Source organism: Culex pipiens, chromosome 3 (genome assembly GCF_016801865.2).
Source record: "Culex pipiens pallens isolate TS chromosome 3, TS_CPP_V2, whole genome shotgun sequence".
Lineage (NCBI taxonomy): Eukaryota > Metazoa > Arthropoda > Insecta > Diptera > Culicidae > Culex > Culex pipiens.
In genome coordinates, this window is record NC_068939.1 from 112,040,440 (window position 1) to 112,055,428 (window position 14,989).

At 40.4% G+C, this 14,989-nt stretch overlaps 2 protein-coding genes across 2 annotated transcripts in view; one reads left to right on the plus strand and one right to left on the minus strand.

Moving 5' to 3' along the window:
- The window catches only part of LOC120425925 (acetylcholine receptor subunit alpha-like 2), a 67,394-nt gene that overhangs the window by 1,926 nt on the left and 50,479 nt on the right, over window positions 1-14,989 (minus strand). Inside the window, exons 5-8 of the mRNA XM_039590545.2 lie at window positions 6,028-6,187; window positions 5,012-5,415; window positions 884-1,065; window positions 469-670 (exon numbers count right to left, since the gene is read on the minus strand). Of these exons, the coding sequence (XP_039446479.1) occupies window positions 469-670; window positions 884-1,065; window positions 5,012-5,415; window positions 6,028-6,187 (948 nt within the window). The remainder of the gene's footprint in view (window positions 1-468; window positions 671-883; window positions 1,066-5,011; window positions 5,416-6,027; window positions 6,188-14,989) is intronic.
- Window positions 12,459-14,599, plus strand: LOC120425924 (carboxylesterase 5A). The gene is made up of 2 exons (XM_039590544.1): window positions 12,459-14,330; window positions 14,383-14,599. Exons 1-2 carry the CDS (start codon window positions 12,592-12,594, stop codon window positions 14,555-14,557), a joined length of 1,914 nt encoding a protein of 637 aa, XP_039446478.1. The 5' UTR covers window positions 12,459-12,591; the 3' UTR covers window positions 14,558-14,599.

Sequence of the window (14,989 nt, forward strand, 5' to 3'; positions counted from 1 at the left end):
ACCAACGAAGTAATTTTGCATTGGTTACAAGTCTCCATACAATTGTAGGATAGATGCCAGAACAATAGTATGTAATTGTTTCAAAATCTATATCGATATCGTTTTCAGATCAATTTGGTGTCTTCCACAAAATTGTAGGACACCTCACAAAAAAAAAAAAAATGCTACATTCTTACAATGTTCCAGATACGACTCTGGTTCAAAACGAGTGAACATGAACAGCCAACTCAAAGTGGGTGGTGGTGGTGAAGGTGGAATGGTTGCCGAGCTCGGGCAGGCGTTTTGGCTTTGATTGAGTTGGCAAACAGTCTCACTGTATGGTGCTGCTGAATGAAAGGGTCCGGTACTGACACTGGCAGCCGAAAGATTTCTTTCATTTATGTATTCCTTTTTTTTTGCTCCATATAAAAGAAGCAAAAGCGGATGAAGAAAACAGGCCCTCAGAACGGAGCAGCGAGCAATACTTACCGCATTAAACTCGTCCTGGCGTTGCATATGGTGCTGTATAAACATAACGTTATGAATGGCCTTTTCCAGCTCGAATGGGTATTTCTTCCGAGGCGCCACGTCGCTTAGCGATTCGTCCAGGCCAGACATCACCGACGGCAGCCCGTTGTAGCCTCCGAGGCTGCTCAGGCCACCTCCGAGGGCTCCGACGAGTCCGCTGAATCTGGGAAGGGATTTTGAGAATTAAGAAACGAAAAAAAAAAGAAACCAAATCTCATTCCATAAAGAGAGCTTGCTATACATTAAATGAACTACATATATGAACACACGGTACGGTGTAGGGGTTAGGCATTCAAAGGTTCAAGGCTTTTTAACCCCAAAACACACAACCTGAACCACACCAAACACACACACACAGTGACACAAGAGTACTAACCTATTGGTGGCGGTCGTCGAGTGGAGTCCGTTGCACCCGCCCGGCCGACCCTGCATGTGCCGGATCGAGTCCGGGCTGGAGCCGCCCGAGTTCTGCTGCATCTGGGAGTGGGCTGCGAGCGCTGCGCCAAACTTGCTCTTGCTGATCTTGATTCCGTAATTTATCTTGTTGGCTGCCAATTCCTGCCACATAAATTATACAGAGTAGAAGAGTGCGAGATACAGAGTCAGAAAGAGATGGTGGGGAGAGTTGTGGTTAAGCCTTTGCCTTAGGAGCTGCCCTTCGAACGATTTTTCATTTGCTAAACTTTCAATGCTAAAACTTTTGCCAAGCTCGAAGAACGGGTTCTTTGCAGGCATGTACAATGTATTCATTAAGCTCCAACTTTATGCAGTTGCAAGTTTGTTCAAAACTATATATAATTCGAGATATGTATCGTATGAATATTCACAAAATGTTCTTCAATACCCACTGCCAAAAATACACCTTATGGAACTGTATCGCAACATCGTCAACTGTGTGCTATCTTGTGACAACGACCATTTAGTACTATTCGAGAAAATCGAATTTTAATGTTTGATGATAAATATTTCCAAAACTATGAACGGTAGAGTCAAACTTTTTGAAGCAATCGGTTCGTATACTATCGCTTAACAAACGCTCCAAGTTTCAACTAATTTGGTTACACCAGTTAAAAGATACAGCAAATTATGTAATCAAAAATCTGAAAAGCACGTGTCACAAGTGTGTTTCGAAAGTAAAATTGTACTACGTGCCACAAGTGTGCACAGAATTCCCATACAAACTAAAATAGGCTTAAATCAATAGTTTAACCGACTTAATCAGTTTATTTTCAAAAACAAAAGATTGCATTGCCTTCAGAAAATGTGTATCAACATAAATTTGTGAAAAACAAGAAATTTTTTCCACATTTTCCATCAACATGTATGACGTGTCACAATAACGATCATTTTGACGATAAAATGGTCTATGTCACAAGTGTGTATTGCGATATCCGGGAAACGGAAACGAGTTTCCAAAATCGGGTTAAAGCATCTTGTAGTGTTTGTTAAGTATAGCAAAACGTCTTCATTAACTCATTTTCGACCAAAATGGTCTATGTCACAAGATAGCACACAGCTGACGACATAGAATACTTTACAAATTAAATGCATGATTTAAAGATTGTTGTTCATCTTGATGACATCAATTTATATCTCATTCAAACATTTATATGATTCTTAGATACGGGTTAAAAAAGCTGGTGTTTAGGTACATCAACAAAGCCCAAAGCCTTAAGGCATGTGTATCCAGCAAAACTACATGAAAACTTAGTTTTATGGAGACACATGGTTCTTTAAGTTCAATTGATGTCCCCATACACATTAGCATTAGCATTCAAGAAACCCTTGGGGGAGTCTAACCATTTCCGACAAACAATCTTCCAAAGATACTTTGGATTCCTGGACAAAGCACTGGCACAAGGCGCAACCAGTTTTGCAAAGGAAATCCAATGTCTTCGGAGGGCTGTTCCTCGGTAATAGTTTGGATTACCCTGACGTTTTCATTGATTTTGATGTTAAATTGTCCGGGGAACACGACGTTGATAAAATAACAAAAATAAATAAAAGTCAAAACTACGTTTTAAATCTCCCATGGATTCCATGGACAAATATTGAAAACTTATCTCAACTTTTCATGAATTCCGAATATGTTGGATTGAAGATTGCATCATACTAAATTTAGCATTTCTATATGACCCAATCTCACCCCCATACCTAGGGCTAGTGATTTTTCACGGTACAAAAATTGAATTTCGCGGCAAGCCAACATTAAAATTTCAAGACAATTTCACGGTATTCTAAAATTTGCTTGAAATAAATGCCAAAATGTATTTTTTTTGAATTTTATGTACAGAGGAAAGTTACTTTAAGAGTTAGAAATAGTTTAAGATACTAAGATTCTTGCATGAGATAAATTTTGTGATTTTTTTTTCCAAAATGTTCAACATTTGAATTTACGATTCACCTATACCAAATTAAACAAAAGAATTTGCTGAAATCTCTCAAAACTAAGACTCAAAGTAAAACCAGTAAAAGAAAATTTTGACTGTTTTCATGGTTTCAACAAAATACATATTTGATTATTTCGAAAAATTTTAGGCAAAGTTTCGCTTAATATTGTTTAGTTTTTTTTTGTCTTGTGGTTAGTTTCAATTAATAAATCCACTTTAATGCAATTAGGATAAATTGATGAATTTCGCGGTATTTCACGGGGTTTACCAGATTTCACGGCCAATGGCAATTTTCACGGATTATGCGGCTTCCGTGAAATCGCGAAAAATCACTAGCTATTCCCCTATTTCGAATATTATTTTGTAATTACTCCATTCTGCAACATTGGATTTGCTGCAGAAAATGTTACATTTTATAACAGTTTTTGCAGCAGTCTCATAGCTCATTTTTGCCTGCGTGTAAACATGTCAGCGATCTGCAGTTCTCACCAACACATATTATGCTGGCGCGTCCCCGAGCAACACTTCAGAGAAAAGAATATGTTGGTGCTCTGTCCCTCTCAATACATCAAGCGTCCATGGCGCGTTGGTAGCGTGTCCGATCAACAACCAAGAAGTTGATGGTTCAATCCTCGTTCTGTTAAGGTTTTTTTTGTGTAATACAACCAAACAGACGTCGGTAATGTCGATAATTGTCGGTAACGGGCAAAAATGTCATACCCCTATATCGCAAAAAATGCATGAGGACAGATTTCATGCAGATTCTGATATACTTTCATGCCGCCATGCATCACAATCATGCGATCGCCGTTTGGGTGATAAGCACCCGTAAACTCTGTTCCCGACTTTGAATTAATCAGCTGTTGAAAGGTAGTCCACATCGCAGCTTAAAAAAGCAATGCTTAAACAACGAAATAAATGAAATTAAATGAAATGAAACTGGCCCTACCCATACCCAATATCACCCCTGCTGACGGGACGGTGCATTTATAAACAAACATGCTGCAAGTATAATCGTTTAATACAGAGCGGATTCGCTTAATCGAAAGGAACTATATTAGTAATTCGGTAATTCGAACGACTGACAACTGAATTATTTTTAATTCGAATTACCGGGGTATCGAATTATCGAATCGTCTCTGTAGCTCAATTAAATTTATAAAAGCAAAACGTACACAGTAAAAAAAAAAATTAAATGTGTAATTTTACGTCTGAAAATGTGTAATTTTACTACTTTGCTAGTGTAATGTCACTTTTTCAGTCTAAATTGAGGTAAAATTGCATCATAAAAGAGGTCATATTCAACCTTGCATAATTACACCTTCCAAATTTACATTTTTTTTATTTAATGTGTAGTAGTTCATTGTTTGCCAGAACAAGTATTGTTTGTTGTAAGTTGTACATTTTTTTTAAATTTAAGCCAAATTATATAATTTCAAAAAGGATTACTTAAACAGATGCCCAAAACTACATGCATACGTGCACATGAAGTAATGCTATCTAGTGTTAGGTTGCTTGATCGTTAATCTCAACCTTGTTGTCACCCTTCCAGCACATTGGAATTAGAAAACTCAAACCAAAAGAAACCCTCAATCCCAAATAACCTGAGGTGTCTCCCAACCGTACGATGACCAAACCGCACACACTAAGTGAGTTGATTTCCTATTCATGAAGCGTGCATGCAATGCATTTATCACGATTTCCCAAATTACTCCCTCAATTAAAGCGAAGGGAGGCAAAACTGATGGCACCATTAATGTGTCCAAATGTGCCACGAAGCACCTAAATATCGGATATGTGCTGCTGTTGCTGCTTCTTCTCAAGAGGGCATCCGAAAAGCTAGCAAAACACAGTTGCAAATTGCATCAAGTGCCATTTGAACACCTGCCCCTGCCTCCTCGACCACTACTGGAGGGTTGAGCTGCGGTGGAAGACCAACTGGCGTCATCCGTTTCTGGCAACGGCAGCACATCCGGAAAGCGGGGGGTGGGGGTGGAGACTATCAAGGAATGCACCAGCCGGTCACCGGCAGGCAGGGTCGTGTTATGCATTTGCAATGAAAAAGTACGAAGAGCATCACATCAAGGCTGGAAAGAAGAAAAGAAAACACTCACCTTGAGCAAATCGTTTGGCACCCGCATCAGGAGCAGTTTCGGCAGACGCAGTATAAAGAACTTCCGGACCCACGGTGCCATCTTGTGAGTGCTCGGCTTGCGATAGTGTATGTTGAGGATAATAATGGTGATCACGACGCTCAGCCCGACCAGGATCATGGTAAACAGCAGGTACTTGCCGAGCAGGGGCAGTGCCAGCGACGTCGACGGGATGATTTCCGATATCAGCAGGAAGAACATCGTCTGCGATAGGAGAATGCTGATGCATAATGCAATTTTTTCGCCGGAATCGGCGGGCAGGTAGAACACCAGCACCGAGAGGTACGAGATGCCAACGCAGGGTATTATCAGGTTGACGGTGTAGAACAGTGTCTTTCGCCTTAATGTGATGTTGAAGAAAATGTCTGCAATGGAAGGGAGATTTCCGATATTGTAGCACAGCATGTAGGGACATGGCAAAGGCAGGACGCAAAATGACGTTAGGGTAGTGAGAGTACTAGTTTTTAGAGCTAGTTAGGGCAGCTAAAAGTATTTGCAAAATGATATCAACGTGAGTTTCTCATAACAAACGAAATAAACATAAGTAAATTTTAAAATCCAAATAGCTCAGAAATGCCCACAAAATTTACCGGTTTTGACTCATAACTCATTGAGAGTCATGTAAAAAACGACTATTTTCATGATAACAGCAAAAGTTTATGAAAGCACGATCAAGACTCTTCCCCCTGTTTTCTTTAACATTCCAGCAGTTTGTATCATTAAGTGCCAGCTTTTGGTAAACTTTTGCCAAAGTCATACTCCCTCCAGCCTAACCCTAGCCCCTCATACAAAGGCGAGACATGTGAATTTGATGCAGTGGAAGAATGCGTCTCCGGGGGATAGAGCTAGAGCAGTTTTTGTCACCCAAAGTTCCGTTCCGCACTGGTGCACGTTTTCACATGAAAAGCTCCTCTCTGCTACACTCGGCGGGAAAAAAGGGCAAAATGCTACACGCTTGGCGAAATTCGATTACTTACCGGGGTAGGGTTCTGCACAACACGGATAGTATTTCTCGTGGCGTTCCGCCGGCACCCCCAGGATGTCCCACTCCACGCTCGGGTAGTACTCACGTAGGTCGATTCCAATCTTTACCATGTTGTCGGAGTTGTTGAGTTGATTTTTATGCTTCAGATCGATCTGCCAGGAGCAAAAGATAGAGAGAGAGAGAGGAAGAAAGAAAGAGGAAATGCTATAAGAAAGATTGAAATCCGTCCAAAGGAGAAGAAAGTGACTCGCAGCAAAAGCCAACGACATTCCATCGTGTATATTTTCCGGAAGCTTCCACCATGAATCTTTCATTGCGGGTGAGAGAGCTTTCGAAATGCATCATATGAAACCACAATTGACACATGCCGACATGTGATAGACAGACATGAACCAAGGAGCAGAACCCGAGGTGTATGGGTCCGCCTAGAGGCAACACCGGAATTGGTTGAGTCATCATCTTGGAGGAATTCATGCATTTGACTACGAAGGATATTGGATTTTTCCTTCGCAAGAGTACGACAAAGATCTGCAATATGCAAGTCAATCTTAATCTTGGTTAGTCTACCGTAAACATTTCCAAACCATAGCAAGAATATGTGACGAACGTACGAGTGGGTGCTAGAACAAAGTACAAACTTTAATTAAACCTCTTCTTTACGAAATTATATTAAATTTCCAACCATATACTATCAATTTCGCCTAAAACCTCAACAAATGCATTCAAATTTCAAAATCTCTCTAGCCAAATTATGTTTTAAGTAGTTATTTTGGTGCCTAATCACTCATAACATTCAAAATATAATTTTGTAGTAATTTTTAGTAAATGTTTAGGCGCCTGTCACTTCAACAATTGCTTGGCAAATTTCAAAATTTGGCATAAAAATTAAAAAATCAAATCAAAATATTCGCACCACAGCATTGTTTTTGGCGTTCTCGATTGCGAGATTCCTACTCGAAGCTATGTGTCTGAAGCAGTGTTGCTCAACCTTTTTCGTTCCATTCCCCCCTTGACTAATTTTCAAGAGCCTCATTCCCCCCCCCCTCCTACCTCCCACCACTGATGTTGAACTTGTTGGTATCAATGCATGAATATCAAAATTTGATGAAACAAATCAAATTTTCTTACTGAGAATAAACAAATCATGTAATGAGAAATTTTCTAAAGTATTGCATAATTTCATACACAAATTAATTATTTATTTTGCATAACCTTTTTGTTGCACTTATAATGTTTAATGCCATGAAAATTTAACAAAAAGAAACATTCCAGTTGAAAGAATGCTAAAACAATTATTTCTTTTAACTTTTGATATTCAATACAGTATTCAGCAAAACCTTACAAAAATTCTCAATGTTCAATTCAATAAGAAACAAAACAATTTCTTTTGAAAAATCTTTTTCAAAAACCCAAATAACATCTGGTGTTTTTTTTGGAATAAAAAATATCGAGAATTATTTAAAGCAAATCTGTTTTAGTATATCAAGAACCACTTAAGCATTAACCCATGTTATAACTTTCAGAATTGAAATTGACCGCTTAAAAAAATAAAATTTATTTGTCAATTTTGGAAAAATGCCGTAAACTCAAGTTAAACTTGTTAGAAACTGTGAAAATTTACAAAAATAATTTGAATAACGTTGAAATTTATTTGTAAACATGAAATTTACAAAGAAAGCATCAGATAAGATTTTTTTTTGCATACATGTTTAAATAAATTCGATTTATGATACATACTCATTCCCCCCCAAAAATGGTCAAATTCCCCCCCAGGGGGGAATTCCTCACCGGTTGAGAAACACTGGTCTGAAGGCTTGATTGTTGAGGCAATTGCAAACCTCTTTTTACACCTAAGCTTCCATCCACCCCGGGATTCGAACTGACGACTTTTGGATTGTGAGTCCAACTGCCTACCTACTCCCAAAGGAAAAATATAACTCAAAATCTGCAACAGTGGATTTCCTGCAAAAATTGTCACATTTTATAACATTTTTTGCAGCAAGCCCGTAGATCATTTTTGCCCGCGTGTAAACATTTCAGTGATCTGCAGTTCTCCCTAACACATATAATGCTGGCCCGTCCCCGAGCAACACTCCAAAGAGAAGAATATGTTGGTGCTCTTTCACTCTCATTTCACCAAGCGTCCATGGCGCGGTGGTAGCGTGTCGGATCTATAACCTAGAAGTTGGTGGTTCTATCCTCGTTCTGTTAAGGGTTTTTTTTGTAAAATACAACTAAAAAGCCGTCGGTAATGTCGATAATTGTCGGTAACGGGCAAAAATGTCATACCCCTATATCGCAAAAAATTCACGAGGACAGTTTTCATGCAGATTCTGATATTCTTTCATGCCGCCATGCATCACAATCATGCGACCGCCGTTTGGGTGACGATTCCACCGAGGCAGGACCCAGGGAGACGACTCCTACACATGGACTGAGCTAACGACCTAACCTCTAGGTTAGACCGGGGTCAACATTTACTTGCCCATCCGGCGGAAGGCGTGATCAGACAAATCTCGTCTCGAAAAATGCCACCGGGACACTCTGGGATCGAACCCAGGCCGACTGGGTGAGAGGCAATCACGCTTATCCCTACACCACGGGTCCCGGTTATCAATTTCACTTAAAACCTCAACATAAAGCATTAAAATTTCAAAATCTCTTTAGCTAAACTATGTTTTTATTTTGGTGCCTGATTTTTAATTTACTATTTCTAGACCCTGAATTCAGAACGATCATTGACAGTAATTGCCCCAAAAGAGAAAACACAATCTACGATTTCATGTTTTGTAGAATATTATGAAACAATTCGAACTCATTCCTTTAAATAATGATTTTAGTTTTGTAAGAATAACATTAAAGCGAAACGGGTCAAATTTTTTTGTCAATTGGGTTTCAATTGGCCCTATTGTAATGTTTATATAAAACGGTTAAAAAAACACATTGAAACCCATTTCTTATTATAATGCAAAAAATAAACAAAAATAAATTCACAAGACAACATTTTACGATAGATCGTCGTTGTCGTGCTATCTTGTCGCACGTGTATTTTGGACCAAGAGAGCTAGGAACGCCATTTAATGCAGCTCTCAATGCCTCACCTTTTGACTTTCACAGATCCCCAAAATTCGATTTCAATCCTTAGATATGCAATAAAAACCGAACAAACTTCGTGCATTGTTGTCACTCTTCATACCTAGAGTTTTTTTTAAAAGGTCCAATAAACATATGATAGTCAATAGCTTAAAGGTCCCTTAAAAAAAAAAAAAAAAATCTGGATATGAAAGAAGTTTTTTTTTTCATAAAATTATTTTTATTAGGTCCTTTTCGGTACTGGGACCTGGTGAGGACAGGCTTACATTTTTCTTAAAACTAAGAGTAACTACATCTTGTGTGTAAATGTTAGTGGGAGGGAAGCCGATTACCCGCGGCCTACTTGGCTATAAAAGAAGTTTCATTCTTGTCGTGACACACTTACAACTGGCCAAAGCGATTTCCGGTCATAACGCGTTTGACACATGTAAACGTCCAGCAATGTTTGTTATTGTTTACATTGCGTTCTCTTTTTTGTTTATTCATGCTCAAACATCAAAACGCGTGTTTCTTGGAGCGTCAAAAAGCGACGTGCGACAAGATAGCACAACAACGTCGAAATCACAAAACCCAACTAAATGATCTCATTTCGACGCTGTCGTGCTAATTTGTCGTACATCGCTTTTTGGCGTTCCGAGAAAAACGTGTTTTAATGTTTGACCTTGAATAAACAAAAACGAGAGCACGCGGTGTACCAATCACGATTTGTTTGGTTGACCAATATGTACATTGTCCTGAAGTTTGGTCGCTGGAGTCCCGAGTTATAATTAAAAATGTTTACGGTAAAAATGTTTCGAGCTGTGTCAAACGCGTTCTGACCTGAAATCCCTTTGGCCAGTTGTCGCACTTAAATCAACTTTCAGGTTGTGTCAAGATGGCACGACAAGATTGAAACTTTTTTCATATGAAAAGTGACAAAAATGCAAATTTTTTCGGTTTTTATTCAATATCTCAGGATTGAAATCGAATTTTGGGGATCTGTGAAGGTCAAAAGGTGAGGCATTTTGAGCTGCACAAAATGGCGTTTTTAACTCAATTTGGCCCAAATTCGATATACGACAAGTTAGCACGACAGCGACGATTTTCAAGAGTTGATTGATTATTGTCTGAGGAGAGCTTTGTAGAATATCGTGAAATGCTTAGAATACCTTAAAAAATGAACATTGTTCGGCGAGAATAATATTAAAGTGAAACGACCCAAATTTGTTTGTCAAATGCATGTAATTTAGATAGGGGAAATATACCCTTTCTAATCAAACACCTATCTTCGTCATATGGAGAGTTTGATGCTCAATTAAAGCTCCAAAAATACAATTTAGGCTATGAACTTACCAGCAACAGCACCGCCTCGAGTGAGCACGCAAATGTATGCTAGGGGAAATAAACCCATTTTAAGCCTAATAAGCGGTCTTGTTTGAATGATGTTGGATAATCTGGAGTGTTCCTTGAAATTCAGTAAAACCAAGTACACCAACGAGTAGAGCAACTTTTTGTGAACATTTCTGTTTATTTTCACTTTTATTAAAAGTTATGCTATTTCTTTTACAAGCATTTTAAAAAATATTTCAAAAACGCATTCTAATCAGTCGTGTGCATTGGGCCACGCCCATTTTTCTATTTTCAGCTTAGTTCTTTTTTTCTTCCAACGTTCGTTTGGGTCTGCTTCGTGCTGCCAAAATTCATGAAATTTTGAGCGAACACTCACGAAAAGTAGCATTTATAGAGAAAGTTTCCTGGCAACACCACAAGCGCTGCTGGTGGTGTTGGTGGCCACCCTTTGTTCATTATTTGCCTTTGCCTCTCGCTCGGTTTTCTTCAGGCTTCGCTTGGAATGGGTCATCAAGATTGAAACGTCAAAAGACTTGGCGCGTTTGTTTTTTTTATGGCGCTTGCTAATTATTTACATGTTTCGGGATTATTTTTCAAGTGAGTGACTAAGTAACGGTCAAAGAAACATGTTGCCGGTAGTTGGAAGCAATTTTATATCTTAAGCGCTTTGAAATCGTTAGCGCAAGCGAAATGATATTGATGGCGACTTTCGTTAAGCAGTTAACCTCTGATCTTGCGTGTGGATGTGTGTGCCACAAAAATGATGAGAAATGGTCTCGCAAAATAGAAATTATGATCAAAAGTGCATTAAATTTGATCTTTTTGGCCAGTAAGTGGCATAAATTTGCGTGCTTACTCGAGGCGGTGCTGTTGCTGGTAAGTTTACAGTCTAAATAGTATTTTTGGAGCTTCAATCGAGCATCAAACTCTCCATATGACGAAGATAGGTGTTTGATTAGAAAGGGTATATTTCCCCTACTTACTCGCCAAAAAGATCAAATTTAATGCACTTTTGATCATAATTTCTATTTTGCGAGACCATTTCTCATCATTATGGTGGCACACACATCCACACGCAAGATGAGAGGTTAACTGCTTAACGAAAGCCGCTATCAATATCTTTTCACTTGCGCTAACGATTTCAAAGCGTTTAAGATGTAAAATTGCTTCCAACTACCGGCAACGTGTTTTTTTGCACATTAGTTAGTCACTCACTTGAAAAATAATCCCAAAAAATGTAAATAATTAGCAAGCGCCATCAAAAAAACAAACGCACCAGGTCTTTTGACGTTTCAATTTTGACTACCCATTCCAATCGAAGGCTGAAGAAAACCGAGCGAGAAGCGAAGGCAAATAAAGAACAAAGGGTGGCCACCAACACCACCAGCAGCGCCTGTGGAGTGAGCCAGTGATGCCAGGAAATATTCTCTATAAATGCTACTTTTCGTGAGTGTTCGCTTAAAATTCCATCAATTTTGGCAGCACGAAGCAGACCCAAAAGAGCGTTGGAAGAAAAAAAAAGAACTTAGCTGGAAATAGGAAGATGGGCGTGGCCCAATGCACTCGACTGATTAGAATGCATTTGGGAAATATTTTTTTTAAATGCTTGTAAAAGGAATAGTATAACTTTTGATAAAAATGAAAATCAACAGAAATGTTCACAAAAAGTTGCTCTACTCGTTGGTGTACTTGGTTTTAGTGAATTTCAAGGAACACTCCAGATTATCCAGCATCATTCAAACACGACCGCTTATTAGGCTTAAAATGGGTATATTTCCCCTATGTACGCAATACGGAGAAGTCAAAATTTATTCCAAGAAATTATGTTCGCTGGTCAAGCACAAGCTGAAGAGGAAAAAAAAACTCAACATTACGATAAAACAGCAAACACAAACCCAGTGCAAAATGGGTCAGTTTACGATATCCACCAAGGGCTATCATATCCGCTATAAAATGTTGATAAGAGTGCAAATTTAGCAAAAATTTACTATGTATTTATATGTATACGCAGTTTTACGGCCAGTGTCGCCGCGACCGGAGACAAAGTTGCGACCTCTCGGAGTGCAGTCACACGCCAGTTAAGGTCAAACAGATCCTTGATTAACAGGAACGGAACGGAGCACAGGTCAGGACCATGTGGCGTGGTCGTTGGTTGATTATTTCGGTCGGTTTATTGCTGCTGCTGACGGTCATAAAGCGCAGTGAGGCCATCGTCGGAGGGTCACAGGCGGCGCCACCCCCGGTGGACGATCCGGTAGTATTTGTACGCCACGTTGGCAAATCAGCCCGGGTGGAGGGCACGCGGAACCGTCAGACGGGGCTGTACGCCTTCCGAGGGATTCGTTATGCGGACGCCCCCGTCGGGGAGTATCGCTTTCAGAGGCCACGTTTTAAAAGACTCGCCGGCGACGTTGATGCGATCAATAACGGGCCACCGTGTCCGCAGCCGGAGCCAAACAACCCGTATAAAGTAATTGGAAACGAGGACTGTTTATTGCTCAACATCTTCACGCCCCAGATGCCAGACGAGACAACGGGGCTGCCGGTGGTGGTTTGGATCCACGGTGGAGGCTACCGGTACGGGTCGGCCGCCCAGTACGGCGCGGAACCGTTAACCGAAAATGGTGTCATATTCATTCCGATTCAGTATCGTTTAGGATCATTTGGCGTAATTGGTGATGGCAGTCGCGACTTTTCCGGAAATCTTGCCCTGCTGGATATGGCTAGTGCAGTTCGCTGGGTCAAAGATTACGTCTCGTGGTTCGGCGGAGATCCCACCCAGATTAAGGTCATTGGACATGGCTCCGGAGCTACAGCGGCCATGATTCTGTCATCTGCCAGCATGTCACGCAGTTCCATCAGCGGAGTTGTGGCCATGTCCGGTTCTTCGCTACAGCCGAACTCGTACGACCAAGAACCGGTCACATCACTCAACGAGATCGTCTCAAATCATGGCTGCTCGGCTGGAAACGAAACTGAGATTGTCAAGTGCATGCGGGGAAAAACCGTCGAAGAGCTTATCAAAGTTGATAGCGACCTGCAAGTGGCTCGTTTGAGTGGTAAGAACGCTATCAAAGCGTTGACTGGTAACGTAGGCATGAATCCGGCAGTTGAGCAGAAAGATGACGGCCGTGGATTGTTGGGAGTACTAACTTCGACGCCGGAGGTGACCATGAAGGAAGGAGATTTTCCCAAAATTCCCCTACTGATAGGTGTAACCAAGGATGAAACTGCCAACGGTATCGATGTCAAAGAAATTGAGTCTTCGTTCAACTCTGTTACAAATTTCCTCCAAACCACCAGCAAAAAAGTTGGCCTAGACGGATTCCTTAACCTTAACAAATCCATAAATTTGGTGGACTCTCTTGGAGGTGTTCTGGACCTGTCGAAATATTTGGAAATACCAAAATCGTGGAATGTAACGCAGATTTTCGACAAGCTCGTGGAAGCTACCACAGACGCAGTGTTCAACCTCCCGGCCATCGTAACCGCACAGTCGTGGAGCAAGTCTTCGAAGTCGTTCTTCTACAGCTTCGAGCACCGGTCGGAATCCACCAAAGGAAGTGACTTCCTCGCGGGTCTTCCGCTGGTTTCCAAAACGAGTTCTGCCAAACAGAAGGGCGCTGTCGCTCACGGAGACGAGCTTGGGATTCTGTTTGACAGCCATGACGTGCACGGGAATCTTATTGAAAAGGCGTCAGTAAAGTCCAAACGAGACATCAACGCCAGGAAGGCGTTCGCCACGTTTATTGCCAAGTTTGCCCACATGAACGCGAGCAATCCCAGGGACGACAGTTTGTTCAAGCAGTTTTCCAGCAAGGGGACGCCGTACATCCGGATTGGGGAGCAGGTTTCGTTGGAAAATGACTTTAGGTAGGTCGAACCCCATGTTCAATTACCACTAGTGCATAATTGTGTTTTACAGATTCTGCCAGCTGTCCATTTGGGGAGCCCAACTGGAGGCATTGAAATCCATATCGTGCAAGTTTCTGGGCGATGGGCTTGGCGGGCTTGGCAAGGTCGTGGGTGGACTCACTGGACTTCTTGGCGGTCAGTCTCGTCCAGCAGCGCCACCGAATAGAGTTTTGGGCTTGTTCTGATAGCTTGTATTTGGTATTTGAGAAATAAAGATAATGCAGCAAAAAAACACTTTTTTTAGACACAACTCCATACCAAATTTATAGAACATTTTAAGTCTTGAGTTTTTTTTTTATTATTTGTGTTGTTTTTAAGAGACGTCTAAGAACATTTTTTTAAGGTGCAATGTTGTGTTATTTTGACTACCATAAAACGGGGTGACTTTGATAGCCGGGGTGACTTTGATAGGTTTGCGACTTTTCCGCAAAATGAAAAGTACAGTTAAAATACGTAAGGAATGGTTTAGAAACATACTGACCGTGGTAGAGAAGTGTTCAAAGAACCTCAAGAAGAACTTTTTATAAAATTTTGACAAGTTTAAAAAGTTAGTTAACTATAGTTAAGAAAATGTTGATGAAAGTCATTATTTTAAACTTCTCAAAGTGTCATGATTT

Excerpts from the sequence above, each read along its gene's own strand:
- LOC120425924 (XM_039590544.1), top strand. The coding sequence starts at position 12,592 with ATGTGGCGTGGTCGTTGGTTGATTATTTCGGTCGGTTTATTGCTGCTG. Across the intron at positions 14,331-14,382 it reads TCGTTGGAAAATGACTTTAG|ATTCTGCCAGCTGTCCATTT; the intron begins GTAGGTCGAACC and ends TGTGTTTTACAG.